Raw genomic sequence first — 27,978 nt, 5'->3', positions numbered from 1 at the left:
AATGTCCTAGTTCATTCTAGCACCAAATCTATGATCCTATGGTTAAGCCATTGTCCTCTGCGTGGGTGCCTCCCAGTGATGAAATGACAGGCCATAAGCATTGAAATTGAAAGCAGTCAAATCACAGTCTGTTTCCATTTATAGGCTGCTGGTTACTATGCTGCTAGGCTGCCTAACGAAATCTCATTAAAATTCCGTGCACTCTTCAATTTGGAAATCACTGGCATTATAAAATTCTCTATGCTTAAAGTATTGATTTTTAGGGTTTTTTTTTAATTTAATTTAATTTTTTTTAATTTTTAAACACACAGCTTCTTTCCAATAACAGCTTTTCAGAGAACGCATGATATATAACAAAATAAAATTTCTGTTTTTTATGTCTTCTCAGAGACCTTCTTTAGTCAAGGTAACAGTTTCCATGGCACAGGTGGCCGTGGCAACAAATTTGCACAGATGCGCTATACTGTGAGGCTTTTGAGAGCCATGGTCTCCCTTGGTAACGATACCGTAAACCAGGATCTCTGCAGTCATGGAGCAATTAAGCAACTGATAGGTAAGGTATAATAGTGAAGATTATTTTTTAAAATGTAGTACCATGCATACTGCTATATATGTATATGTATACATACACCCATACACACACAAACATATTTTTTTCCTACACACATATATATCCATCTGATATTTTTGCTTTGATAGCTAGAAAACTTGTACAGTTTTTGCAATATTTGGTATTTCTTCAGGAATAATAGGTAACTATTGACTATACTAGGTTATAGAAGCTGATAACTCTCAGTCTTCTAAATTATTTCAAGTCATAATATATTTATATATCTATGTATATGTGTATATATATATATATATATATATATATATATATAAATTTAGGTTCCTTTATCTCATTTGTTTGTTGATATTTTTAGTGTCTACTCTAGTTAAGTCCCATTTTTCTAACAATATGACTGCCACCTCTAACTATGCTATTTAGATTTTTTTTTTTACTAATTGAAAAAATGTATGTTTTCTTGAGACATAGGGCATCCCAGATAGTTAGACTGTTAGCATTAGGTGAATCCAGAACAGATTAAATGTACCCAAGAATGACAATTAATGGATTAATGTCAGTATGAGTCAACGTCTCTATTAGAGTGTCCCTGGATTGTTTGTTTAACCTATTACTTGTTCTGTTTTGGACACCATGTTCTGACTTAAGATTTGTAACTGTGATCATGTCATTTACTTCCAAATCAGCCTTGGGGAAATCTAGACAAAGACTCTATATCCCCCACCCAGGCCTGAGTAGAACACAATGGGCCTTAGATTAAATTCCTTGTAGGACTGAGTGGGGTAGCTATACCTAGATTAAGGAGAATGTTAATCCTATCCGCTATCATCAGTCCTGTCTTTCAGAGGCTGAGCCATGAAATGAGTACTTTAAGTCACAAGTTTAAAAACCTCAGCTTGTATAATGTAACTACTAGGATCTGCTGTTTAATTTGGACTAGGGTAACTCATCTATGTAATAAACTTGAGAAGAGCCATTAAAAAAAAAAAAAGGTTACTGAGACTGTCCTCCAGCCTTCACTGGCTCCAGAGACTACAGGCAGAGGCTGTTAACAACATCTGCATATCACCTGAGTATAAAACAACCCCAAGGCAGGCACTCCATCTACTCTCTCTGATGTTTGGCAGACCATGACTGGAAACTCAGGCAAGGTAGCATTGCTCAGCTGAATCAAGTTGGAGTATTCTCATTGCTTATCCTTGTTTAATATCTTTCTCCTGTTATAACTAAATAAATCTCATTTTGGTAACCATTGAAAAAACAAAAGCAAAAAAAAAAAGAGGACTTTAGAAAAAGGGGGAGAACTCTGGATCTCCGCAAATCATTGGTTGTTAAATATTTCTCTCATTCTGCTGACTCACATTGCCTCACAATTCAAGTTGGGAGAAAAAACTAACTTAATAAATGTTAACTTCAATGTGAGTCAATCCTGTGATGTGGCAGCCCCCAAAATGCTCATTTTTTTAAACAGAGAGTTCAAAATATGGGAGATCGAAGTCCAATTCTACCTTGACCATGTCCGATTATATTTAAAGTACTGTTTTCACTTCTGAGGAGCACATTGTAGGAAGGATATTGTTGATAAGCTAGAGCAAGTGTTTTTAATCTGGGATTCATGAACTATTTTTTAAAATATTTTGCTAACTTTCTTAATATAATTGGTCTCACTTGTGTTCCTATAATTTATTTTATGCATTTAAAAACATTATTCTGAAAAGAGGTCCACAGGCTTGACCAGCCTGCCAGAAGGGGTCCATACAAACACAAAAAGATTGAAGAATCCCTGAGTTAGAGCAAAGAGAACAACAGGTATTGACTGGTGAGGCTGAACCCCTGCTGCGTGAGGATCAGTTCAATTAGTAACTCAGTCACCAACTTTTTATTAAGTAACTACTGGAAATGTTTAGCCTGGAAGAGAGAAAGCTGCATTCACATGTGCTGGAGACAGAGTCAGAATCATTTTGCTCATTCCAGAGGACAGAGCTAGGGGTGGAGGGCAAAAGCTGCTGATGTGGATTGGACAGAAGAAAGAATTCCCCAACAATTAGGACTATCCAGAAGTGTAATGGGATGACTTAGGAGGGGAATGTCTTCCTCCTTATGTGAGTTAGTTTCAGATTAAACTGTGCAGTTTTATCCTGAGGCAAACAAAGGGAACTGGCTCCTTCCCTCTAAGGGAAGCAAGTTCCAGCCACTTTTGAATACGCCAACAATAAGGTCAGATGAAGCTAACCACACGAGATGGTTAGAACTCCTTTGGAGTAAGGGATTGAACTCTTGCTTGCTTTTCAGTCACACTAGCTGTCTTGTCTCATCTGACTAAGGAGCCCTGATCTAAATGGGCTACATCAGGAAAATTTCATAGAGATGCTCTATCACTACTTACCTGGAAGTTTATAGAAAGCATTCCTGTTCAGGAAGAAGTGGTACTAGCTGAAGCCCAAAGTCCCTTTCATTTGTATAATTCCATGAATGGACTACTTGGACCCCAGCAGGGTAAGGGAATAGTCAGAGATAAGAGTTGGAATCATTTTATGGAGAACTTTCAACTGGAAGAGACAAAAAGAAACTATGCACTGAGGTACTGTTGCTTCATAGCTCCCAAAGTCAGCAGCTCTGCTTCAAAGGATTTAGAAAGGATGGATTGTTCATTTTGTTCTTTGCTTTGGATAGCATCATATAAAAGAGCTTCAGTCTCAGGAAATGTGTTAATCAAGTAACAGTGTTGTTAATTCTGTGCTAATTCAAGTAACATCTAAAAGTTTCAACCTTTTACATTTTATCCTACTAGGAATCTTAAAAATCACAGTAAGCAAGCTTAAAGAAGAGGCCATTGTTTTGGAAATTAAGTCAGATATATTACTTATCTTGTCTTGTATTTGTGAAAATCATAATCAAAGGAAGGTATGTATTCACCTGAATTAATAAACTATGTTATATGACTCTTAATTATCTAAAATAACGGAGGTCAGTATTAGTACAGGTCATTCAGGAGTTTGCTCACTCTTGCTTCTGAAGAAGTTTGAATCCCAAAGTCTGGTGTATGAAAGGGGCAGAGAACTCTGACAGAAAGTCTTTTTCTCAGATAAAAAATACGGTTTTAATCAGTTAGCAACAATAGTAGAAACCATGGAAGCACAAAATAGTAGAAGGTGACAGGTTGTAAAATGAGTGGTACAGGGAGAAGCAGCCCTGTGGCAAGCAGATAATCCGTGCCACAGAAAATCCCTGTTTCAGTGATCAAAGATTGTTTCTGTCATCAGATTTGTATTTAACAGTTATTAAAAAATAAAAACAAAAAAGCCTCCCGAGATTGTAGAATTGTAATCTTAGAAGTCAGTTGTACCCAGCCAAGGAATAGTCATAAGGCCTTTTGTCTGTAATGGGAAGAGAGGGAAAGAAACAGGGACAAACAGGAATTAAATGTTTTATTCCAGAAACACTGTCATGGAGTTTAATCCCATCCCTTTAAGCTGTTCATTTGAATGAACTAAGTATAATATCTAAGATGGAATAGGTACAAATAAAAAAAAATCAACATTAAAAATGTGTTATTTTCTCAACCACATTTTGTTGAGGGTAGGAAAGCAGGATGAGGAAAAATAATGAACAAAATATATGTTAATTTCAAGAAGTGATTTTAATAAACCTTTCATAAATAGGAAATGTTTGGAACTGAAGGAGTGGATATAATTCTTCATCTAATGAGAGTGGACCCTAAAAAGTTTCAGAGTGGATTAGGGCATAACCGACTTCTTTTCAGTACATTGGATTGCTTGTGGTAAGTATTTTGCAGTAACTATGGCTTGGTCCTGTAGAATAATGGAGGTGGAAATGATCCCTGGTCAGTTCTTCACTATTTAAACCATGCCAGAAAGATGACTCTACCGCTTTTTTTTTTTAAATCCCAAAGAACCGAGAGCTTCTTCCTCATGTCTGTGGTAAAGCACTTTAGTCTCTCTTGATCTTAGTTTCAGAAAATTCTTTCCATATCTAGCCTAACTCCCCCTCACATCCCAAGAGAAACCAAGCTATTTAGCATTACTCATACTTCATGTACTCGATGTCTGTTAAGTCCATTACCAATCTTCTCTTCAGCAGACTAAAATAATTCCTTTAACCTCTCTTCATAAGTGCTGTTTCTCAAACATTTTGATGATATTTTTGTTCTTAAACAACCTCACCCATCACTTCTCTAAACAGTCATTTTCTAGATGGAGAAAATGACTTAACACTTATTATGTAAGATTTCACCTCTCCTTTTTGATTCTTTCTTCGGCGTAGTAAATTCACACGAGCTACATGGCAGTAAACTGCACGTGGCAAACTGGTTCTCGTCATACCCTTTCAAATACACTGTAAGCAGTGGTTTGTAGGAGTGCCGAACTCATTCACAAACATCCAGGAGCAAGGGGCAGGCCTGCCAGCAGTCCCTCCATTGTAGAGAAGAGAGAGCACGAGTTCCTTGACAGCAGACTCTTGTTCCCCTAAATTTTGGCTGTAACCTAGTGCCTGTCATAGTGCTCTGAGCAGGACTGGGCTTTGTGAGTGTTATATCGTGTTGGTGAAATGAGTCTCCATAGGATTCCCATTAGATTTAGAAGAGAGTACAAACCACATCTTTGTGGCTTACACAGTGTTTTCATCCTCTGTATGAAGGACAGTATGTCTTATGGCCTGTTAATATAGAATGCATAGATTCTACAGTCCTCTCTTAGGGGTAAAGGTTAGCTCCGCTGACAAAGGTGGGGTGCCCTTCCCTGCCAGTTGACTCCCTGGTGGCATGTAAAAGTCCCTGACTCTATCAGACTAAGTACTTAGCCCACGGATTCACTCTAAAATATCTCTTTTAAAACCTTTTGAAACAAGGACAAGCATTTTCTTAAAAACTAATAGGTACATAATTATGTTCTCTTTCCAATAAGCTGTGACAGTGAGCCTGGGTTCACCCTTTATGTGCCTACATTCATTGTGGTTAACATATCTTGAGAAGGTAAATATTGATTTTTAAAAAGATAAATATACTTGTCATTTTTAATAAATTAAAAACACCCTTTGCATCACCTGCATCCAAATTTTATTTTTGTATCTTGAGAGCAACAATTCTTTGGCTTAAGGGAATGACTTACATTTCTTTTGGAATGCCTATTAAATGAACAAAATATGCCGTAAATCATGCTCATGTCTTTTTAGGTGCTGTATTTTGGGATGTTATTCCTTAGAAGACTACTTTCTTGAGAAAGAAGGTGTTTTTCTGCTTTTGGATCTGCTAGCTGTGAGTATTACAACAATAATAATTCCAGTAACAATAACTAACATTCGTATGGTCCTTACTGTGTGTCAGGCACTGTGCTAAGGGCTTTCTAATTATCTCATTGGATCCTCACAGCAGCCCTGGGAGGTAGTTACTGTTATTATCCCCATCCGGCAAACGGAGGGTAAGTGATTTGCCCAGGATCCCAGATAGTAAGTGTGTGAGGTCAGATTTGTACTCTGATCTTCCTGACTGCACACCTGGCTCTACCTATTGTACCTCCCAACTGTGAGAAAGACAAAACAGAAAAATGTGTCTAGATGTTCTCAAAAAGTATAATTCATGGGGTATGCATATATGTACATACATATATCTATAGATACATCAAAGGCAATTGAATTTTCACATTGGCTAGTCATCTCTTCTCAGTAAGAAAATCTACTTAGAAACCAAATTAATAGTCTTAAGTTTTCTAATGAACAGAGTTTCAGTAGGTAGGTATATTCCAACAATAGTCAAAGTACCTAATTTTTGCTCCTGTGACATTTATCATAGGATCATAGGATTTAAAAGTAGAAGGGACCTTAGAGATCACCTAATGCAACCCTTTTTTACTTTAGAGACGAGAAAATTGAAATCCCAGAAGTGAAATGCCTTGCCCAGAACCACGCGAGACAGTCCAAAAGCTTTATTTGAATTATGATTTGTTCTCTCCAATTTTTACATGTTCAGAGATATTTCCCATTGCACTACATACGTGATTTCTTTCCATTTAAACAGATTTTCCCAAATATTATTTAATTGGATTCTTCTATCTGTAAGAAAATCATTTAGAAAAAACATGCAGAAACATTTCACTTTGGTTCTAAAGATAGTATTTCTTTGAATTTCTTTCAACTTTTTCCTTCTCTCTTTTTCTTTATAAAGTTAAACCAAAAAAACTTCTGTAATCTAATTCTTGGAATAATGGTTGAATTCTGTGACAATCCCAAAACCTCTGTTCATGTCAACACTTGGCGAGGGAAGAAAGACCAGACAGCTGCCAATCTCTTAATTAAGTTGTGGAGAGAAGAAGAAAAAGACTTAGGAGTAAAACGTGATACAGATGGGAAGATAATTGGTAAATATAAGCACATTTTTAAAATATTCATATTTTATTTTTCCCCAATTACGTGTTAAAACAATTGTTAACATTTTTAAAAAGTTTTGAGTTCCAAGTACTGTCCCTTCCCACCATGCTCCCTCCCTGAGACAGTAAGTAATCAGATATAGGTTGTGTATGTACAATCAAGTAAAACATTTAGTTTTAGTCAAATTAGTCATTTTGTACAAGAAGACTCAAAAGAAAAAGAATGAAATAAAGTGAAAAACAGCATGCTTCAGTCTGTATTCAAATAACATCATTTCCTTCTCTGGAGGCAGATAGTATGCTTCATCATTAGTCCTTTGGGATTGTCTTAGATCATTGTATTGCTAAGAATAGCTAAGTCATTCATAGTTCTTCATCCTACAGTATTACTGTTACTCTGTACAGTGTTCTTCTGATTTTGTTCACTTCACCATGCATCAGTTCATGTAAGTCTTTCCAGGTTTTTCAGAAATTAGCCTGCTTGTCTTTTCTTATAGCACAATCATATTCCATTACAATTGAATACCACAGCTTGTTCAGCCGTTACCCAATTGATGGGCATCCCCTCAATTTCCAATTCTTAGCTACCACAAAAAGAGCTGCTATAAACATTTTTGCACAAATAGGTTATTTTCCTTTTTTTATGTCTTTGGGATACAGCTGTAGCAAAAATTTACATATATAGTGAGATATCATTAATGAATTTTATCAATATTACATGTCACTAATCTGTACTTTATTAATGTGGGATTTGTGGGATTTGAGATATGGGGGCAAAGTATAGTTTGCTTTGCAAAGTGTGAATTCACCCAAGGAGGGACAGCGTAGATAGTGACAGGAATTAATGGACAGATGGGTGAGAAGGTACCCATCAACTGCTTACTGTGTTCCCTGCTGGCTGTGCTAAGTACTGGAAATACAAAAATAAAAATCTGGAGAATCCCTTGTTCTCAAGAAGCTCACATTTGAATGGGGTGGACAACACAAAACAGAGAGTTCAGCTACAGGGCAGATGGAAAGGCCCAGAAACCCAGCGGGTTCAGTGTTGGGTAGGTGGTAAGGACCAGGGGTCCTGAGGTAATACAGGACTAGGGGCTGTTTTTAGGGATCTGTGGAAGGAACTGGGGATGTTTAGAGAGAGAAAAAAAAAACATGGGAAGGAGATGACAGCCATCTTCAAAGTATGAAGGGCTGCCAATGGGGAAAGAGAGTAAACTTTCTTGGCCTGGAATTGGAGAAGAGATTTGGGAGCACTGAGTGAAAGCTACACAGCAGTAAATTCCAACCTAATGGAAGAAACACTTTCTAACAATTGGAGGATTATTCTTATTGTACTTTTGTTTAAACCCTAATTACTCTGCTTATTCATTTTTAAGTGGAAATTATTTCCCTTTAACAAACTTTTGAGTTCCTCCTCTTAAAATAGCAAGTTAGTCCAAAGCCCAACAGCAAGAGATAGAAAGAGAAATCCCATTTAAACTTACTGTAGACATTATAAAATATTTAGGAGTCTACCTCCCGAAACAAACCCAGGAACTCTATGAACACAATTACAAAACATTTTTCGCACAAATAAAATCAGATTTAAATACTTGGAAAAACATCAGTTGCTCATGGGTAGGCCGAGCTAATATAATAAAATGACAATCCTACCTAAGCTAATTTACTTATTCAGTGCCATACCAATCAAACTACCAAAAAACTATTTTATAGAGTTAGAAAAAATAATAACAAGATTAATTTGGAAAAAAAAAAGGTCCAGAATATCAAAGGAACTAATGAAAAGAAATGCAGGGGAAGGTGGCCTAGCAATTCCAGATCTTAAATTGTATTATAAAGCAGCAGTCATCAAAACTGCTTGGTACTGGCTAAGAAATAGGGAGGTGGATCAGTGGAATAGGTTAAATATACAAGACACAGTAGTCAATGACTATAGTAATCTATTATTTGATAAACCCAAAGACCCCAGCTTCTGGGATAAGAACCCACTCTTTGAAAAAAACTGCTGGGAAAACTGGAAAAGAATATGGCAGAAACTAGGCATAGACCCAAATCTCACACCATATACCAAAATAAAGTCAAAATGGTTCATGACTTAGATATAAAGGCTGATACCATAAGTAAACTGGGAGAACAAGGAATAGTTTACCTATCAGATCTATGGAGAACAGAAGAATTCATGACCAAACAGGAGATAGAGAACATTATGAAAAGCAAAATGGATCATTTTGATTACATTAAATTGAAAAGTTTTTGCACAAACAAAGCCAATGCAACTAAGATTAGAAGGAAGGTAGAAAATTGGGAAAGAATTTTTACAACCAGTCTTCTGATAAAGGCCTCATTTCTAAAATATGTAGAGAATTAAGACAAATTTATAAGAACACAAGCCATTCCCCAATTGATAAATGGTCAAAGGATATGAACAGACAGTTCTCAGATGAAGAAATTAAAGCCATCTATAGTCATATGAAAAAATGCTCTAAATCGTTATTGATTAGAGAAATGCAAATCAAAACAACTCTGAGGTACCACATCACACCTATCAGATTGGCCAACATGACAAAACAGGAAAATGATAAATGTTGGAGAAGATGTGGGAAAATTGGAACACTAATACATTGTTGGTGGAGTTGTGAAATGATCCAACCATTTTGGAGAACAATTTGGAACTATGCCCAAAGGGCTACAAAAATGTGCATACCCTTTGATCCAGCAATAGCACTTCTAGGGCTATATCCCAAAGAGATCAAACAAATGGGAAAAGGACCCACATGTACAAAAATATTCATAGCAGCTCTTTTTGTGGTGGCAAAGAATTGGAAATTGAGAGGATGCCCATCAATTGGGGAATGGCTGAGCAAGTTGTGGTATATGAATGTAATGGAATACTATTGTGCTATAAGAAATGATGAACAGGCTGACTTCAGAAAAACCTGGAAAGACTTATATGGTCTGATGCTGAGTGAAGTGAGCAGAACCAAGAGGACTTTGTACACAACAACAGCCACGTTATGCAATGACTAAGATTGTTAAACTGAATCCTTCTCAGCATTACGAGGATCTAAGACATCTCCAGAGGCCTCGGGATGGAAAATGCTGTCCACATCCAAAGAAAGAACTATGGAAGTCGAATCGCTATCACTTATTTTTACCTTCTGTTGAGTTTTGTTTCATCTTTCTGATGGTTCCTCCTATAGGTTTTAATTTTTACTTACAACTTCACTAATGTGAAAATATGTTTAATGGGTATGTAAATGTAAAGCCTATATCAGATTGTGAGCCGTCTTGGGGAGGGTGGGGGGGAGGAAGGGGGAGAAAAATTTTCAACTCAAAAGCATATGGAAGTGATTGTTGATAAATCAAAATAAATTTTAAAAATAGCAAGTTAGTTAACTTTATTAGTGCTCATTATTGAATCATAAAATAATTTTCATTTATTATTATAGCACACAATAAACAAAGGAAGAGATATCATTCTTAACCTGACATTATTTAATAAGTATCAAAATTAGAATGGATAGTTCTATAGAAGAGGCCTTTTAAATAAAATGATTTTGAAATCAATTTCATGTTTTAAAGAATGAAAATGAAAATTCTCAGATTTTCTCCTGAATGAAAAAAAACCAAGAATATAGATTTAAAATTTTCTTTTCTTCATGGTGTATATTATTAATCTGTTAATACATTTCATAAAAAAGAAGATAATTACTCTAATAACTATAACTCTTTCTCTTGTTTTATTTTCCATTATTTCAACAATTAGATGCAAAGAAACCTCTAATTACTAAGTTTCAAGAAGACCAAAAAGTCATTCCAATGCCTGCCAGCTGTCCTACTACTTCAATCATGGAGGTCTCTGAGAATATCAGAGCAAAAATTTATGCTGTATTAGGCAAACTAGGTAAGAAGTTAGCCAGACTTATTGAAATGACCAAGTGATGAAAGACATTGCATAAGATCACAATCCTTGGAACTCATATCTTGGCCCAGTAACTTGTTACTGTTCTACCTTTGCCTCTGTCTACTGCCATCCGCACAGCTACATGGTTCCTCACATTTGTGTAATCACTTACTTTTGCTTCTATATGTCTCTGTTTCTGTCTGTCTGTCTCTCTCTTTCTGTCTCTTTCTTTCTCCCTTTTCTCTTTCTTCCTCCTTTCCCTCTCTCCATTCTCCTACCTCCTACTCACATCCCACCAAGATCTCACCCAACAGTTATAAGCCTAGGCCCCTTTAAGTTCCTGTTGGGGTGAATGTGGCCCTCCCAACTAATTTCCATCTATTCTGATTTATCTCCCCCAATTAGAATGCAAACTCTTTGAAAGCAAGGACTGTTTCACTTTACCCTTAGCACAGTGCTTGGAAAATTGTAAGTTTTTGTTAAGTGCTTTTCCATCCCATCCCCTTCTATCTAATCATACTGTCATCTAGCCCACATCTCTGCCTCTTTTCCAGTGAGCAGCTTTTGAGATATTGTCACATGCTTTGATAATACTGTCTGCAACATTCTTCACTGTGTCAATCTGCCAAATATGGTTAAAATAAAGAAAAATGAGATTATTCTGTAGATCTGCTTTTCTTCAAAGTTTTACAGGTTTGTTTTGTGATCATTGCTTCCTTTTCTAGATGTTTGTTAACCATTCGTTTAGTGATACCCGTTAAAATTTTGCCAGGAACCAAAATCAGGCTCACTAACATATAGTTTGTAACTCCATTTTCTCTTCCCTTTTATGAAATTCAGCATATTTGCCCTTCTCCATTCCTGGAGTCTGTCTGTCTGTCTGTCTGTCTTTCTCTCTCTCTCTCTCCCCCCCCCTTCAAAGATTACTAATAATAGATCAGCAAACACCTGCCACTTCTTTCAGTAGTCTAGGATACATCTGTGCGAGGTGACTTGAATTTGTCAAGAGCATCTAGGTTCCCTTTTACTTTTTTCTCGCTTATCTTGGATATCAACTCTATTTTAGCCGTTTTGGACCTTGCCAGTTCAAACATCATCCTCCTTGGTAGAGAAAACAGAAGTAAAGTTAGAGTGGAACAGCTCTGCCTTCTTTCTAACGTCAGTTTGTGTAACTATTCCATCTACCCAGATCAGCAGGGTTATTCATTATCTTCTTCCATTCCTATGAGAAAATTGCACCACCACCACCACAACCACTTTTTTGTTCTCCCCTCCTTTTCTTCACCAGCTTCAGATAATTATGAGCTTTAACACTTTTGTCACTATGCTTACAGGACCATGCCATGCTTATCATTGTTTCCATCTTCTGTACATTTTTTTAGATCTAAATTTCTGAGTGAGTGGCCCACTTGTGTGGACCATCCGTAATGGTCTCTTTAGACAACTCTCCCTTTTCCTTCTCATCAGAATTGTTTCTCCTTGCTTCTTGGGATTTTCAGTTATGAGAGCTTCCTGGGCTAACTTTCTCTATAGACTTTTTATCTGTGGAATTCTACCTGTCTTTTCTCTGAACCCTTTGAAATTTGCTCTCCCAAAATCTAAAATGCCTGCCAAACTCTTCTTGAGTTTCTTTTTCATCTCTATAGCAAATTGTAATGTACAGTGGTCTCTGCCCCCCAAAGTTAACCACTGTTCTCATCCCAGCAATAGTTCCTCCTTGTTGGAAAACCAGATCCAGAATAGAATTTCTCCTTCTTGGTTCCTGCACCTTTTGAAACTGACAGTAAGGGGGCGGCTAGGTGGTGCAGTGAATAGAGCTCTGGCCTCAGAGTCAGGAGGACCTGAGTTCAAATACAGCCTCAGACACATAACACTTACCAGCTGTGTGACCCTGGGCAAGTCACTTAACCCCAATGGCCTCACCAAAAATAAAAATAAATAAATAAAAATGAGGGCCCAAACTAGGGTATGTCAATGACCGGGGGTGGGGGGGTCATATTAAAAAAGAAAAAGGAAAGAAACTAACAGTAAGGCTAGTTCAGAAAATTGTTAGCTGTTTTGCCTTTGGCAGCAAGGAAGCTTCAGCAGATGTCCAGACACTTGAAGGCCACCTCACAACTCTATAAATCTCTGTGCCAGGACTGTGGTCTCCTTCCCAAACTCTTCATTTAGCTCCTCTTTTTTGTGCAGGTGATCTGTGTTTTACTCTCCACACAGTACTGTTTCTTGTTTTCCTCCCACTGATTTTTACCATGCTTGTCCCCTCTGGTTCCTAACATTCCTCTGAGTGGGCAACTCCTGGCTCGGGGGCCATCCTCTTTGCACAGCCCCCCATACATGAGAACCAAGGGACCAGCTAGTCACACATGCCCTTAGCAAACAGTGGAGGAGAAACTACACCAAGGTTTCTTCTTAATCTAGAATACTTTATCCTATCACAACTGGGAACGGTTTTGCTTTTTTTAAATAAACAGGATGTTTTCCAAGTCTTGTGAGAAGCATGAGTCTCATCCCGAGTCTCAGTGATATATAGGAGATCAAATCTGTCTCCTTATGGTAGGATTTCTGATTCATCTTTTTTTTTCAGGGAACAGGATAAGGGAGAAAGGACTCTTCCCTGAGCCTGCCTGGGTACACCTGCTGCTTACAATGTTACTCTCTCTCCTAGATGTCAAGTTTATTTCTCACATCCTCTTCTTATCTTTACTCCCATTCTACAATATCTATGAAATAGGCTCTTTACCTTCACCATTGTTTCTCTAACCTCGATATTCTAATCCATTGTGAATATGTGAATAAATCAATGATGCACATTTAATTCATTGTATTGAGTTACAGAAGCCAAACTGGGGCAGCCTTCTTCTGTGGGGGAATTCCCCAGAATAGGCTCAAGGATCTCCCATTCTATTAGGGAGAATTTTTCAATCCTGAAAAAATAATAGTGAGGATCAACTTAGCAGTCATAATAATAGGGAATAGTAGTACCATGCCACTGAAGATTCCTACGGAGCTTGTTAGTCCTGTTTGGAATCACAGTCATGGACTAAGTGTATGAACTTAGAGATGGAAGGAACATGAGAGGTCATCTGATCCAACTCCTTCATTTTTTCTATGAAGAAGCTGAGACCCAGAGTGGCTAAGTAAGAGCCCTAGGGTCACACAGGTATTAAGTTACAGAACAGCTATTCCAATCCAGCTTTTCTGATCCCAAAGTCAGCACTCCTAGAGTCTTGAACTAACTAATATATGGGTCAACAAAGTCTTTTTTGTACTGGGAGGCTGCAGCAAAGCCATTATACCCTCTTCCTTTTCTAAAATAGCCCAGAAATATTCTCTTATTTTCAAAATTGAACCACTGAGCAGAAGGAACACTTCTCTCCACAGCCACTGTATAATAAGGAATTATGGGTAGTTAATCAGCATAGATTCATGGGCAGAAAGCAATCAGTCACAGAAGTGAGGTGTTATATTGAGTTGAGGCCAAAAGTGGCTAGCTACTAGCATTAATTTCAGTGAAAAGTATGTATTTTCTAATGTCTCTCATGCTATTAAAGTAATTCTTGTTTTATACACTTCATTTAGATTTTGAAAATCTACCAGGCTTGTCCGCTGAAGATTTTGTCACACTCTGTATCATACATAGATATCTTGATTTTAAAGTGAGTATCCTCTTAAATGATCCTCAATTGATATGCTGCATAAAAACCAACACTATAAGAAACCTACTGGTAGCTGTGAGTGCTAGGTGCTGGCAATGTGGGTGCACCACATAATTATTAGCTTCCATAAAATATTTGATATTGTTATAGAAGTACATCTATACTTATTTACATCCTCTTCACAGGACAACCTTAGTTCTTTTTCATTCAGATTAATGGTTTACGTAAGGATGTAGAGAATTAACATATAAAAAGTCAAATAACAATTATAGACTGGGCTTAGTTAAGTTTTTTTAATTAGTTTTTTATTGATATGCTGGGTTTTTTATATCACCATAATTTCCTAAAATATCCCTCCCCACCCCTCCCAGAGAGCCATCTCATAAAACAAGTAATGTTTTTAATGATGAAAATAAAAGAGAACAAAGAGGGAACAAGTCAGCCTGTCTGATCAGTACGTCAGAGAAGTCTGAATGTTTGCAGTTTGTAGCACTTACGGACTTGCTACCCCTTCTTCCAAGCCAGGCTGGCTTGTTATGAGTAATTTTGCAATGTTCACTTTGGGCTTTTTTTTTTCTGGTGGTTCTTACTGTTTCTGTTGTTGTAGTCCTTGAATATATTGTTTTCTTGGTTCTGCTTACATTACACTGGGTCCGTTCATAGAGATCTTTCTATGCTTTTCTGTGTTCATCACTGTCATTATTTCTTACAGCATAGTGATATCTCCTTACATTCATATACCGCAGTTTGTTTAGCCATTCCCTAATTGCTGGGCATCTGTTTCCAATTCTTTGCTATCACAAAAAAATGTGGCTCCAAATATTTTGGTATATCCATGGGGACTTTGCTGTTGTCAGTGGCCACCCTGGGGTATAAGACTAGTGATGGAATATTTAGAGGCAGGTATATGGCACAGTGGATAGAGTGCCAGGCCTGGAGTTAGAAAGACTCATCTTCCTGAGTTCAAATCTGGCCTCAGTTGCTTACTAGCCACGTGACCCCGGGCAAATCACTTCTCCCAGTTAGCCTCAGTTCCTCATCTGTAAAATGAGCTGGAGCAGGAAATGACAAAGCACTCTAGTATCTCTGCCAAGAAGACCCTAAATGGGGTCATGAAGAATTGGACACAATTGAAATGACCGAACAACAACCAAAATATGGAATAGTTAGGTCAAAGAGTATATATCTTTTAGTCACTTTATTTGATTCCAATTTCAAATAATTCCCAGGTTTATTTCTGACATGGTTGTCCTGATTGACAGCTCTAATAATAAAATACTGTATGTGGTTCTTGTCTTCCCTCAACCCCTCCAACATTGATTATTCCCATCTTTTGTCATCTTTGCCAATCTGCAGGGTGTGAGGTGCATCCTCAGTGTTGTTTGTTATTCAGTCATTTTCAGTCATGTCTAACTCTTCATGACCCCATTTGGGATTTTCTTGGCAGAATATTGGAGTGGTTTGCCATTTCCTTCTCCAGCTCATTTTGCAGATGAGGAAACTGAGGCAAACAGGATTGAGTGACTTGCCCAGGGTCACACAGCAAGTGTCTGAGACCAAATTTGAACTCGGGTCTTCCTGACTCCAGGTTTGGCACTCTATCCACCACACCTATTTGGATTTGGAGCAGGAGGGGGAAAAAAAGGAGGAGGAGAAATGGGGCATGATTTTGTTTAGTGACAGGTAGTGATTTAGAGCATTCTTTCAAGTGACTGTTATTAGTTCACAGTTTTTCTTTTGGGAACTGTTTGTTCTAATCTTTTAACATATATGTTGAAAAGTGGCTTTTGGTCATATATCCCTGTACTTGGGTGTTTTTTTTTCTTTTTAATGCTTTTAATCAGTCAGTAGTTGGAATTAAGCTCTAAAAAGTTTTCTACAATTATGCATTCATTATTTTATGAATAGATAAAAATAATATATTTCGTTATTTTACTATCACTTCAGAGCACCAACTAGAAACTTTGCCTTCTCTTCCTTATTTTTTCCCCTTTCTTACTATGTAGTTTTTGTAAAGTAAGTACCCCTAAGGTACTAGAAAGTTGTTTAGTTCCTGTAAATATTCTATTTCTTTCCTAGGCAAATCTAAGCAGCTTCTTCCCTATCCATTCCCCATCAATTTTAGAAAAATTAAAATTAGATTTCTTTCCTGAATTAATGTGACTTTATCTTAATTTAAGGAAATTTCCTAATACTCAACAAGTGCAATGTAAGGGATTTAAACCTTTTTATGAACCATTTACTCTCCCACCCAGCACAAGCACATTTCTCCATAGCACAGAAGGAAGCAAGTGCTGAGCACCCTCTAATGGTCATTTTAAGGTCCTGGTCTCACCTGTGACTTGGGAAGTAGAAGCAAGGTAACAGAAGCCAAGTCAATGTTTCGTTGCTACTATGACTGGAAAACAGTGGGGTCACGAACCAGAAGACAATGGCAGAAACATTGGAGTAAGAGTTATGTGGCTGTGGTTAAATTGGCTTATTCACTTGACCTTATGCAAACTGTTTAATATGTAGCATCCCCTTCTGTTGCAAATATATTCCTCTTAACCCATAACTGCCATAAAAAGTACTTAACGTTCCCAAGAGGTAATAGAAGAAAATCTGACTAAGAACGTAGTACTGCTGAGGAGTCGATTCCCTAACAAAGACTGGAATCAAATGGGATAAAATCCAACATTTATTTGTACTCATCATAAGGTTTAATTTCTTATAAAAGACTGGAGAAATTTGGAATGAAATAAATGAAGAAGTAAAAGCTGAACGATTCAGACCCATCAGTGCCGATAAAGAAATACTGGAAGCTGTTATGGTAGCATCAGAAAACATTGGGAAAATGGTGGCTGCACTACAGAACGAGATGGTTGAAAGCCAGCGGAACCAAGACATGCACAGTGAACAGAAAGCATATATAAAGGTGAGCTAGAAAGGATGTGGGTAATATAGAGCTGCTTTATTTAAGATGTATAAGAAGATTCTCTTTTCTTACTTTTTTCTAAGTCATCTCTTAGGTTTTAAGGTAAAGATTTGGAGTTTAAAACTCTAGTTTCAATGTTTCAAATCAATTTCATTTTCTGATGAAACCATAACCTATATTAAGCTCTTCAACTTTCCATCTTCTTTATTTATAAAAAGAAGTAGAATTAATGAGTGCCGTATTAGCTCAGAACTCAAAGGAGCTTCTGTTTTTCATAAACTAAAGAGACAAGATTGGAGAATATACATGTGTCAGGACCTACTATAAATGAATGACGGGCCACATTGGCAACAAGGCCACATATACTGACATTCCGGATTTCACTGGATTTGCCTAAGATTCATATGCTTTGGGTTCTTTTATAAAATGTGTTACTGCATGACCTGAAAATCCCTTTAACTTCATACACTTTGATTCTTTTGTACAATGAGGATAACAATGTTTGTCATGTACCAACAGTCCCAGAGATATAAGAATCAGAGAAATATGTAAAACACTTTAACTGAGTAGTTAAGGAACACTTTCATTCTAAGATGAAACTAGTCAAATGGGTCTTCTGTAATTATACTACCACTAGTTTTATGAATTGTCCAACTGGCGAGTCTTTAGCTATGCTCATTGGTTTTGCTTGGATGTCCTTTAGTTTAATAAATATTGCATGAATGAATGAATTTCCATGCCCCTGAATAGTGGGTATCCAGAACTGTCTTTAAGGAGTGGAGTTATAAGAAGGGAATCAGTTGTATATGTATAAACAGTTATAATACAAATTAAAGTGTATGTCCAGAGTGCTGTGAGAAATTCAAAAGGTGGTGATGTGGCACACTAGAAAGAGCACATGATTTGGAATCAGGAGAACTAGGTTCAAATCCTGACCCCAACACTTGGTGGCCCTAGGAAAGCCATTTTTCCCTTTGAGTTTCTTCTATGCAGTGGGGATAATAATTGTACTACGTGGCTCACAATGTTGTTATGAGGAAAGTGCTTGAAAGCCTGAAAGTGTCACATAAAAGTGATGTTATTATTATCTTCATTCAATAAGAATTTGTTGAGCACATAGACAATGTGACAGGCCCTGGGAGTACAAAGACAAAAGTGGAAGGAAAAAAAAAATTCCATCCTGAGTAATCAGACTTGCTTTAGAAGATCGTAGTTGTTATGAAAATAATAATGTCATTTTATATCACTATTCCTTTAATTGGTGATTCAGATAGTGAACTGCTCAAAGCTTGGCCATACAGAAAACAAAGGAATTTTTTCATGGCAAACTTAATTCTATCTTTTATGTTGAGCTTTATAGTTCTTTAGCCAGTTTATGAACTGCCTGAAAATTCACTTTGGTGAAAAAGAATTGCATGCTTCAAAATCTAGGGCTTTCTAAATAAATACCACATCACCATTTAGATACCAAGAACCATATTCCTTTACCACATACAGAAATCTTTTAAAATAAAAAAGTATGCATACATTTTTAATCTTTTAAAAATATTTCTCATTACAGATACATGCCAGTAATAAGCAAAAGGACATGGCTAATAAATCTTGGGCAAAATTCTTGAGTAGAACATCAAATGCTAAAGCTTTAAAGGTAAGGTTTTGAAAGAATTATGCGAGGCTAACATGCAATTATGTTCATTTGAAGACTAATTAGACTTCAAAAGCAGTTTTTGTTCATATTGCGGTTAGTATTTGTATACAATAACAGTATAGCCAGAACATAACAGGTTTATAGCAATGGCTTACAAAATGTAATTTTCCTCTTTAACCAGAAAGTTCCATGAGTTTCATGGAATGTATTTATCAGAGGGAAATACAGATGGCCTGAGTGGCCCCGAGAGACCCAGAAGGCAGGACATGGTAAAAGCATTAAGTGAGAGGGTGTGAGGGATAGAAAGAGTGTATTTCTGTTTCAGCCTTGTCATGCTCCTGCATCGATCATCAGTGGGCTGGTTTTTCTGCAAAAAACATTGAGGTGAGGGATAGAGATTAGGGAGTAGTTCTTCCATCTTACCCTGCCTCTTCAACTGTTGGTGACTTCTGTGATCAAAAAAAGAAGGTGTTCAGTGAAACATAGTAAAGAGAGCTAGGAGAAAAGCTGATGCATATGCTGTATAAGACTGGCAAAGCTTTGCTTCCCTTCTGCTATTTGAAAACTAAGCCCAAGCGGGACAACTCAGACAAATGGCTTATGTTTTTTCAGTTAGGGAGGCAGAAATCCCAATTTCAGAAATGTGAATTCTTTCTTTTCTTTTACACCTTTTCCATTCAATTTTTATTTAATTTTATTTTTTATTTTATTTTTATTTAATTTTATTAAGCATTGCAAGCTCATATGAGATTGCAAGCATCAAATCCCTGCCTCAAAGCAACAGGCCTAGCCCAGATTCTGGCATTTTATAAGAAGGTAATAAGGTAACACAGAGCTACCAGGTGTACCTGTTTTGGGGAGCAGCCCTTCCAGCCTTAGCTGCAAATCATCCCCAGCTGTTCTTTCAGTTTTGACAAACAATCTAGAGGAGCTGGTCCTCAGCTCTGCAGGTCAGTCTTTAATTTCCCCCTCCCCCACTTCCTCCAGTGAATGTTGAGTTCTAATATGACCTCAGCAAATTATAGTGACTTTTTACTGTTTAGTTAACTTTAGGCAAATTAGCTAAATTTATGCAAAATAGCATAAAAATCTACACTAAAAGATTTAATCCAAAACCTCCCACAGCCATATTTCATGAATCAAGCCAGATTACCCTTGGCCTAGCTTACTCCTTGATTTTTAAGTCGATTATCTTTACAAATAGCATTAACTTTTCCACGTTGCTGCATCTTTATTTGATGCACTGAAGATAAAACTTTCTAATAAAATCCTAATGCCTTTAGAAAGTAAATAAAACTTCCAGATGTGCCTAATGAATAGCCAGAGCATAAATTTGACATATATAAAATATAGTTTGTTATTCTGAACACATGCTAAAGTGATTGCTGTCGTAGTAAGTTGTCTTACTTTCTTTTTTAACTTTTCCATATCTTCAGAAAGCAAAGAAGCTTCAGGAAAAGGCTATTGAGTCTTCCAGACCCAACGAATACCTACAGAATGCCATAATTCATTCAACAGACATCAAAGGCCTGAATATAACAGTAAGGTTTTTCTCCCTTAATGCAAAGAAACTCTCTTCTTACATAGGCAAACAAGTTAGCAGTTACTTCCGAACAGCTTCAAACTTTGCCAATGTTTCTCTTTTAATCTTAGAAAGGGTCAGATTTGTTCATCTCTGGAGCACCACCCCAAATTCAGATTACAAGAGTAGCTAGTAGTGGTCTCACAGAAGTGAAGTGGAATCCGTCTGTATGACTCTTTTTTTCTTCTATTATCACACATCTGTTAATATCATACGTAGGCACATGAAAACATGAATCCTTCTTGATGATACAGAAGCAAAAGTTTCAATCAGCACATCATCCTAACAATGATGTTAGCAATACTATTCCCCCAAATAATCCCTTCTTAGGCCGTGACATTTTCTTTTGAAAACACAACTGTCATGTGCTGTAATAATAATAACCTCGATAGCTTGTACTTATGTGATGCTTTGCGTTCACTAGCTGATTTTATCCCCATCTCAATCCTATCCGATGCATCAGTCTCACTGCTGCCAAATTGAGATTCCTAAAGCCCAGGTATGACCACCCATCAGCTCCAGGCCTTCCTTCTTGCCTCTCACACGAAAAACATGCTCCACTGTTTGGCCTTTAAAGTGTTTCTCAGAGCTAGAGCCCCAATCTCCACTCTAGCACCCTTTCCTGGGGTTCCTGCCTTCATCCAGTGTTTCCTATTAGTAATTGTGAGATACTTAAAATGTCAGCTGATCTTTGCAACTCAAGATTCAGCAAAGTATTTATTTAGTGCTTGATGTTTTCTTTTTCATTGCATTTTTTATCCTTTCTACCTCAAACTGTGCTAGAGTATTTAAAATACTTGTGACTGTTTAAAGTACTGAACTAAATACATTTTTTTTAAAAATTTAGAAGTATAAGCAGGAAAGCATTTAGAAAAATACCCATGCTTGTAGGACAGTAGAAAGTTGCAAAACCAAAAACTTTATGCCTAAAACCTTGTGTACACATTTTAAAACAGGAAAACAGTGATGGGAAACTCTTTGCAACAAAGATAGAACAAAAACCAAATGGGCGAAGCACTCTAAAGAAGGCCTTGAAAGACCCACCTCCTCAGCAGGATATTTCTGTGAAACATGTCAACCAGGAAAACTTGACACAGAATTCTCTCCCAGATACATCAGAAGCTCAGACCAAAAAACTAAAAAAAAAGACACCAAAGATAATCAAATCACAACAAAAAATGCTAAGAGCACTTAAAACCACAACCACTTAAAATTGAACAATTCTGTCATAGGTAGAAACAAAAGCTACTACTGATGCATGGATCTACAAAGTAATACCCAGAGCAATGCATGTGTACATATTAGTATATATGTGTGTGTGTATATACATACATTCATATCTACAGGGAAAGAGTTCAGTATAAGAAGAATCATATAATCAATGCAAGAAGAATCTTGTGTAGTCTAATTATCACATGACAAGACAAGGTTTAACAGATACAAAACTTTAGGAATAGTACTCTGGATTTAGTCCCAGTAAAGCTTTTGTCTTCCAGGCTTTCACACATCAGCAGTTACCCCCAACACTTCAAAGATCTGTGGTTTCCTTATTATGGGTTCTTCTTCCACCAACATCAATTTAAACGCTTTGTAATTCGAAACAAGTCTTCAAGAATTGCTGTGGTCAAAAAAATTTCATCATCTTACAGCCAGCCTGATAAACCCAAACTAGGTGAATCCTCTGCCAGCAGACATGTAGTCCATCACCAGGCCCTTCCTCAAAGCCTTTCTAGCTTGATAGGCCCTACCAAAGCATATAATGCTGGCATGGTCTTTAAGAACCTGGGTCATTGCCTAGGTCCCCACAGAAGAATATGTAGGTTAGCAGACATCCCCACTACCATCAAGGACTCTTTAAAAGCATTTGAAATTTTTTAAAAGCATAAAATATGCAACTTTCAGTTTTTTAAATCCCAGCTTTAAGCTATCAGTAGAATGGGTCATATCCAGAGATTCATCTTCATATTCACACCTTCTTCATATTGAATCCAAGTTGGAAAAGCATTCTGTTGCTGAAGTACAGCTGAATACTTGCCATCAGAAATGGGGCCTGCATATACATATGTGTGTGTGTGTGTGTGTGTGTGTATGTATGTATATATGTATGTATGTATGTATATTGTGCACAGAGCAAAACATACCTATTTGGGAAGACTACTCAGCTGATCTAGTGTGGGTGGATGCTAGATTTTATCAGTCTGCACAACCTACCTTCCCCTTCACTCCACACATACTTTAACCCTACCTGCCATTGGCCTCAACGAGGTATCATTTTTGGCATGACTTCTCTTCCCAATTTATCCTACAAATGCCAATTCTTTGATCTCATCCAGACCCAGACCCCTGTCTCCCATTTCCTCTGGCATAAAGTGATTCAAGTTTTCTTCAAGACTTTGACTTCCCCCAGTGTACTTCCTGCCTCTCCAGCTTTGGCCTGTACTTCTCAGGATCCCATTAAGGGATTCCTAGCTGTTTGCCATTACTATGATAATATGTAAGTCTTCCAAGCTACATTTCCCAACATCCCTCTTCTCCCGATTGTTAAGTACACAAAGGCTTCTCTCCAAGCCTGTGATCAGAATCACTATAAGGGAAGTTGTTTTTGCTTGGTATTTAAATGGATCTATAGGCATTTTATTGCGAGGAGTTCAGATTTCAACCCATTCTTGATTTCTTATCTTGTCTGACTCTTATCCATATCCTTCCTTCATAGGGAGAATAATATAACCCAGTGTGCCAAGAAACTTTTTCTTGGTCCTTTAATATTACCTGGGTACAAATGCAGCCCACCAGCCCTCCTTATTTTATCTTTGACTCATTACATGAGTGGTTCACCTCATTTTCTGATCATATATCTCAAATAATATCTTTTATAATATTTGCAGATAATTCCTCCTTGGTAATATTATGCAGCGTGTTTATACTGACATATATCTCTCTATTGCCTTTTGTTTGACCTGAAATTTGGATTCTTTGGAGATTGCAGCATTCTGTGACTGATAGCCAGAGAGCAGGGACCCCAGGAGATTTTTTTTTGTCTAGTGCTATGATTGAATCATTATAGGGAGCTCACAGGAAGTAAATCCCACTTACCAACACAGATCAGCAACTTTTCTCAAACTTAGTCTTGCAAAATTACCTTAACTAGAAGAATTTGGGTTTTTGTTTTAGGAAAAAGCTTGGGCTTATTAAAACACAGTGCAGTTTTTCCCAAGTGAAGTTCATTTGCTTTCTTTCCTCTGTTCAGTATGGGGCCCTGTTCAAATACTTGTGCTGATGAACCAGCTCCATGAACTGTCCATCCAACTGTTGTCTGGACAAATAAGCGTTCGTCATCTACTTGGTGTTTTCTACATAGATTTTTTAGCTCAAACTCATTTGAATGGTAATAAATCTCATTTATGTGCAGTAGCATTTGCAGACACATACGCATATGGACTCCTTGTTTGGATTCAGAACCAAACATCCTCCATGATAGAAGCAAACACATTGGCAAGCATGTAACTCACTTTTTTGTGCATTGCTTCATGTTAATAATTAGAGAATTGTGGATCATATTTGTATCCATGTGTCTATCAAGGAATCTGGTCTCCTCTTAACCTATGCATGGGTGTTGTAGGAAGACTACATGTGGCTAGCTACATTTTGCTCTAATGTATCAAATGTGTCAATGTATCTAATATATCAAATAATTTTTAATATTCAAAAAACAATATTACCTACACTTTTCTGGAAATTTATGACGGGATAGTCTGTTATAGAAAATTATTTGCAAAATTCTATCATCTCATATTTTTTATCAAGGATAGCTCAGTATTTGTAGAACAATCCTTTCAAAGATATTGAAGAAATGAAAAATAGGGATAGGCATCAGTAGATATTGTTTTCTTAATAATATTTGAGAAAACACTCATCCAAAAAGTTACTAGTAGCAATAATATTTGGCATAAAGATATTTATTATAGATTAATAAAAGTAGAAGAGCCCTCCATCAGTGATCAGTTTATTCCCCTACCACTAAATGAGACTGTGTCCAAATCATTCCAGATATTTCAGGACCATTATACAACATCGTAGCATGATGGATCCCATTCTGTCTCTTGTGCTAACAAAGGATTTTCCTTCTTCGAGGAGTCAAACAATTCATTCCACTTCTTTCATTGTACTCCCCAGCACTTCACAACATTTTTTTAAAGTAAAAAGACTTGCCTCTTCAATATAGCTTTCACCTTCTTCGTTTTGAATCAAAGTTAGAAAAGAAAAGAATGCAGATGTTAATCTCATTTCCTTTTATAGTTTCATATGCTAATTAAGGACACTGCCATGAAACTTCCCCTACACACACACACACACACACACACACACACACACGCGCGCGCACACATATGCGCACCTTTGAGTTACATCATGTTTGGAAAATTGCAAAATGCTTTTCAGTGACCCTAAGATGCTTACTTCCCAAAAAAGCCTGGCTGTTTAACAGTATTCTTCCAGTGACTCTTTATGACTGTGACAAACAAAACAGCAGGAAAGGTTGAAAGGGGTGCTTCTGACTCGCACCCAGGGAGCGACAGAATAGGCGCCATCAAGTTCACATATGCGAAGAGGAAGGGCGAACCAAAGAGTAAGAATATGAAACAATAGATCAGCAATCAAAGTGTGCTGCATTTGTACGTTTGCTATATTAAAAGATCCAAAACACCAGCTACCTCCTGTATGGAGCATGTACATGAAGAGCACAGGCAAGAAGCACAAGCCGTGGAGCGATTAGGTTGTGCAGCAGTGGAAGCAGTACCCAGGCCATTGGCATCAAAGACTCATCTCTGGGTATGTCACTGAAAAGTGATGCTCAGCAACAGTCAGTATCAGAACCAGTATAATGGCTAGTTGTCACAGTGGATGGTTCACTGAGCTTGGAGTCAGGAAGACCCAAATTCAAATCCAGCTCCAGATACTCACTGGTTGTGTGACCCTGGACAAGTCACTTAACCTCTGTTTGCCTCAAGTTTCCTTATGTATAAAATAGAATTAATAATAGCATCTCACTCCCAGGTTTGTTGTAAAGATAAAATGAGACAATATTTGTAAAGCGCTTTATGAGTGCCAGCTATTATTATCCACAAGGAAGAATGGTGTTGATTGAATGTGAACACTAAAAGAGAGCATTGCTGTACTTAGCAGAAACTGAGCCACACAGAAGAAGCAGAGTTTGGCAATTGTCTGGAAAAAAATCATTGAGTATAGTCACATGTCTTTATAACCAGTACTCGCCAATTTTCAACTGAAATCCATGAAAAATTATGAAAGCTATGTTTATGTGAAAATCTCATCTACCGTCCTTTTATTTCAGGATAGCACACATTGAACCAAAGGTATACATTTATATCCTTAATAATGAAACAATTTTTGTCAAAATCACTTCATTCCTTCAGAAGTTATTATGGGACAAACATACAGGCAAATTGATGAGCTTGATTTAAAACAGAGAAGTCATTTGACTTGGTCAGTGAGTCTAAAAGGAGCTTAAAATATTACTTTCAGCAGCCAGAAACACAATTGCATCAATAATAACAGAGAAGTTAGGGAAACATCAGGATTTCTGTCTTTTCTCCTCATGAGTTATGATGCGGTGAAGCATCCCAAAACAATGCCAGCCTGAGGCAGCCTTGGAAAAGAAAAAACTAGAGGAGATTTGAGGATCACCTATATGGAAGTAATAGTTGATGCAGAAGAGGAGTGGGAAAAGTGGCCAGCCCTGCAATGAAGGGGGAAGTAAAGTGGAAGGGCCACCCCAAGGGGCTGCCAAAAGATACAAGCATAGAAGAGCCCAGAGCATCATAAATCTAGAAAACGAAGAGCATCTTGAGGAGTAGGCATTGCGTAGTAAAGGTAATCAGGCAGGTAGAATGAGGCTCAGATAGAGAGAATCAGTCCCTTGATCTTGTCTTTTTGGTAGATCGGGAAAGCGAACTAATTAGAAGACCAATTAGGAAGTGAGAGGATAGAGCTTAAAGTACCAGTACTACACCCAGACAAGGACTGTGTATGTGAACAGTGGGAATGTAATAAGGGGTTTCCTGGGGAGAGAGAACTAAGGTGACCATTGGTGTCAGATGAGGAAAGACAAAATTTCTTCCCCTGCATGTATTTTACATAGACAAGTAATCAAACATCATAAATAGTAACAAGCAGGTGGTCAGATACTTGACAATACTGATTTTTCAGTGACTGCTCTAGATATCTAGTAGGGAATTGTTTAAAGGCCCACTGAGGCCCTGGGATACTAACAGACAAAATGTGGAGTCAACATACCATTCAGCTCTAAACCAAATTAAAGGCCTCCAAAAGAACAGAATGTTTCATAGCACCTCCATTGAGACAGGAACTTGATTTCTTTCCACACATATGTCAGTGAAGCATAAAAACCTAGGCAAACAGTCCTGAGAAAGTCCAGGATTCACTAATACCAATGTGTGTGCCACCAAACCTTCTGGACCCTCTAGGTGTGATGTCTGTATCATTATACTGCCTTCCCTGGTGCCCCTTGATCGTGTGGTTCAAGCACTGCCTTTGTTAAGCCTACAGAAAGTCAGTGTTTTATGTAATACAGGAGTACTTCATCGGAGCTGCCCACCAAGAAGTACTCTGTTTCAGTCACTAGCCCAGTGGTCTGTTCAGAAACTCTCTGTCACAAGGGTGAGGCAGACTTTCAGGAAAGCAGTATTCCCACTGGCTTCCAGGGAGCAATTAGCACATAGACATCTAGGCTGCTTTCCTCAATAGTCTGTGTCTTCAAGTGGTGGATCTGGTCAGGTTTGGAATTCAACTAAAAGATGAAATAGAACATTACTCAAAATACAAAACAGCTCTGTGCCCCCAGCTTCTGTGTACTGTGACTGTGTACTCCCAGGCCATCTCTTGGGGATCTCCTGTCATCAGGACTCACCCATATCCCGGAGGCTTGATGCACTGTGATTGGACATTGTGAAAAAATGAAAAGAAGTCAAGCACTTCTGTGGATCCATCTGCCTCTGGCCTTCTCGAAACCCTGCCCCTGCTTGCCCTCTTAAGTCTTCTAGGGCAATGGGAGGAAGCTCTGAAACACCTGTGTTCTTAGCTCATGGAAAGATGTGAAGGAGGTGTGTGAATTCAGGACCCTCTCTCTGCATCTAACAGGGAAAACATCTTTGGAAATCAGCCTTCCCTTCTCAGCTCACCAGCCCGACTCTGTTCACAATAGCTGGCAGTCTCAGCACTTTGGATCTCCTTTTGTTGTGGTTCTGACCACTGCACCAGGACCAGAATCTCCTTCTCACCACC

At 37.6% G+C, this 27,978-nt stretch overlaps 1 protein-coding gene across 2 annotated transcripts in view; it reads left to right on the top strand.

Moving 5' to 3' along the window:
- Positions 1–27,978, top strand: part of CFAP69 (cilia and flagella associated protein 69) — a 72,133-nt gene that overhangs the window by 39,246 nt on the left and 4,909 nt on the right. Inside the window, exons 13-22 of one of the 2 annotated variants that reach the window (XM_020987446.2) lie at positions 389–553; positions 3,357–3,469; positions 4,228–4,346; positions 5,759–5,840; positions 6,747–6,939; positions 10,715–10,852; positions 14,435–14,511; positions 17,231–17,428; positions 18,990–19,076; positions 20,513–20,617. In XM_020987446.2, coding sequence (XP_020843105.1) covers positions 389–553; positions 3,357–3,469; positions 4,228–4,346; positions 5,759–5,840; positions 6,747–6,939; positions 10,715–10,852; positions 14,435–14,511; positions 17,231–17,428; positions 18,990–19,076; positions 20,513–20,617 — 1,277 coding nt within the window. The other variant, XM_020987449.2, reaches the window with a different exon arrangement.

This window comes from Phascolarctos cinereus, unplaced genomic scaffold (genome assembly GCF_003287225.1).
Source record: "Phascolarctos cinereus isolate Bilbo 61053 unplaced genomic scaffold, phaCin_HiC Scaffold_1;HRSCAF=81, whole genome shotgun sequence".
Classification (NCBI taxonomy): domain Eukaryota; kingdom Metazoa; phylum Chordata; class Mammalia; order Diprotodontia; family Phascolarctidae; genus Phascolarctos; species Phascolarctos cinereus.
Note: the sequence above shows the minus strand (reverse complement) of the source record. Positions and strands in the feature narration are given on the sequence as shown.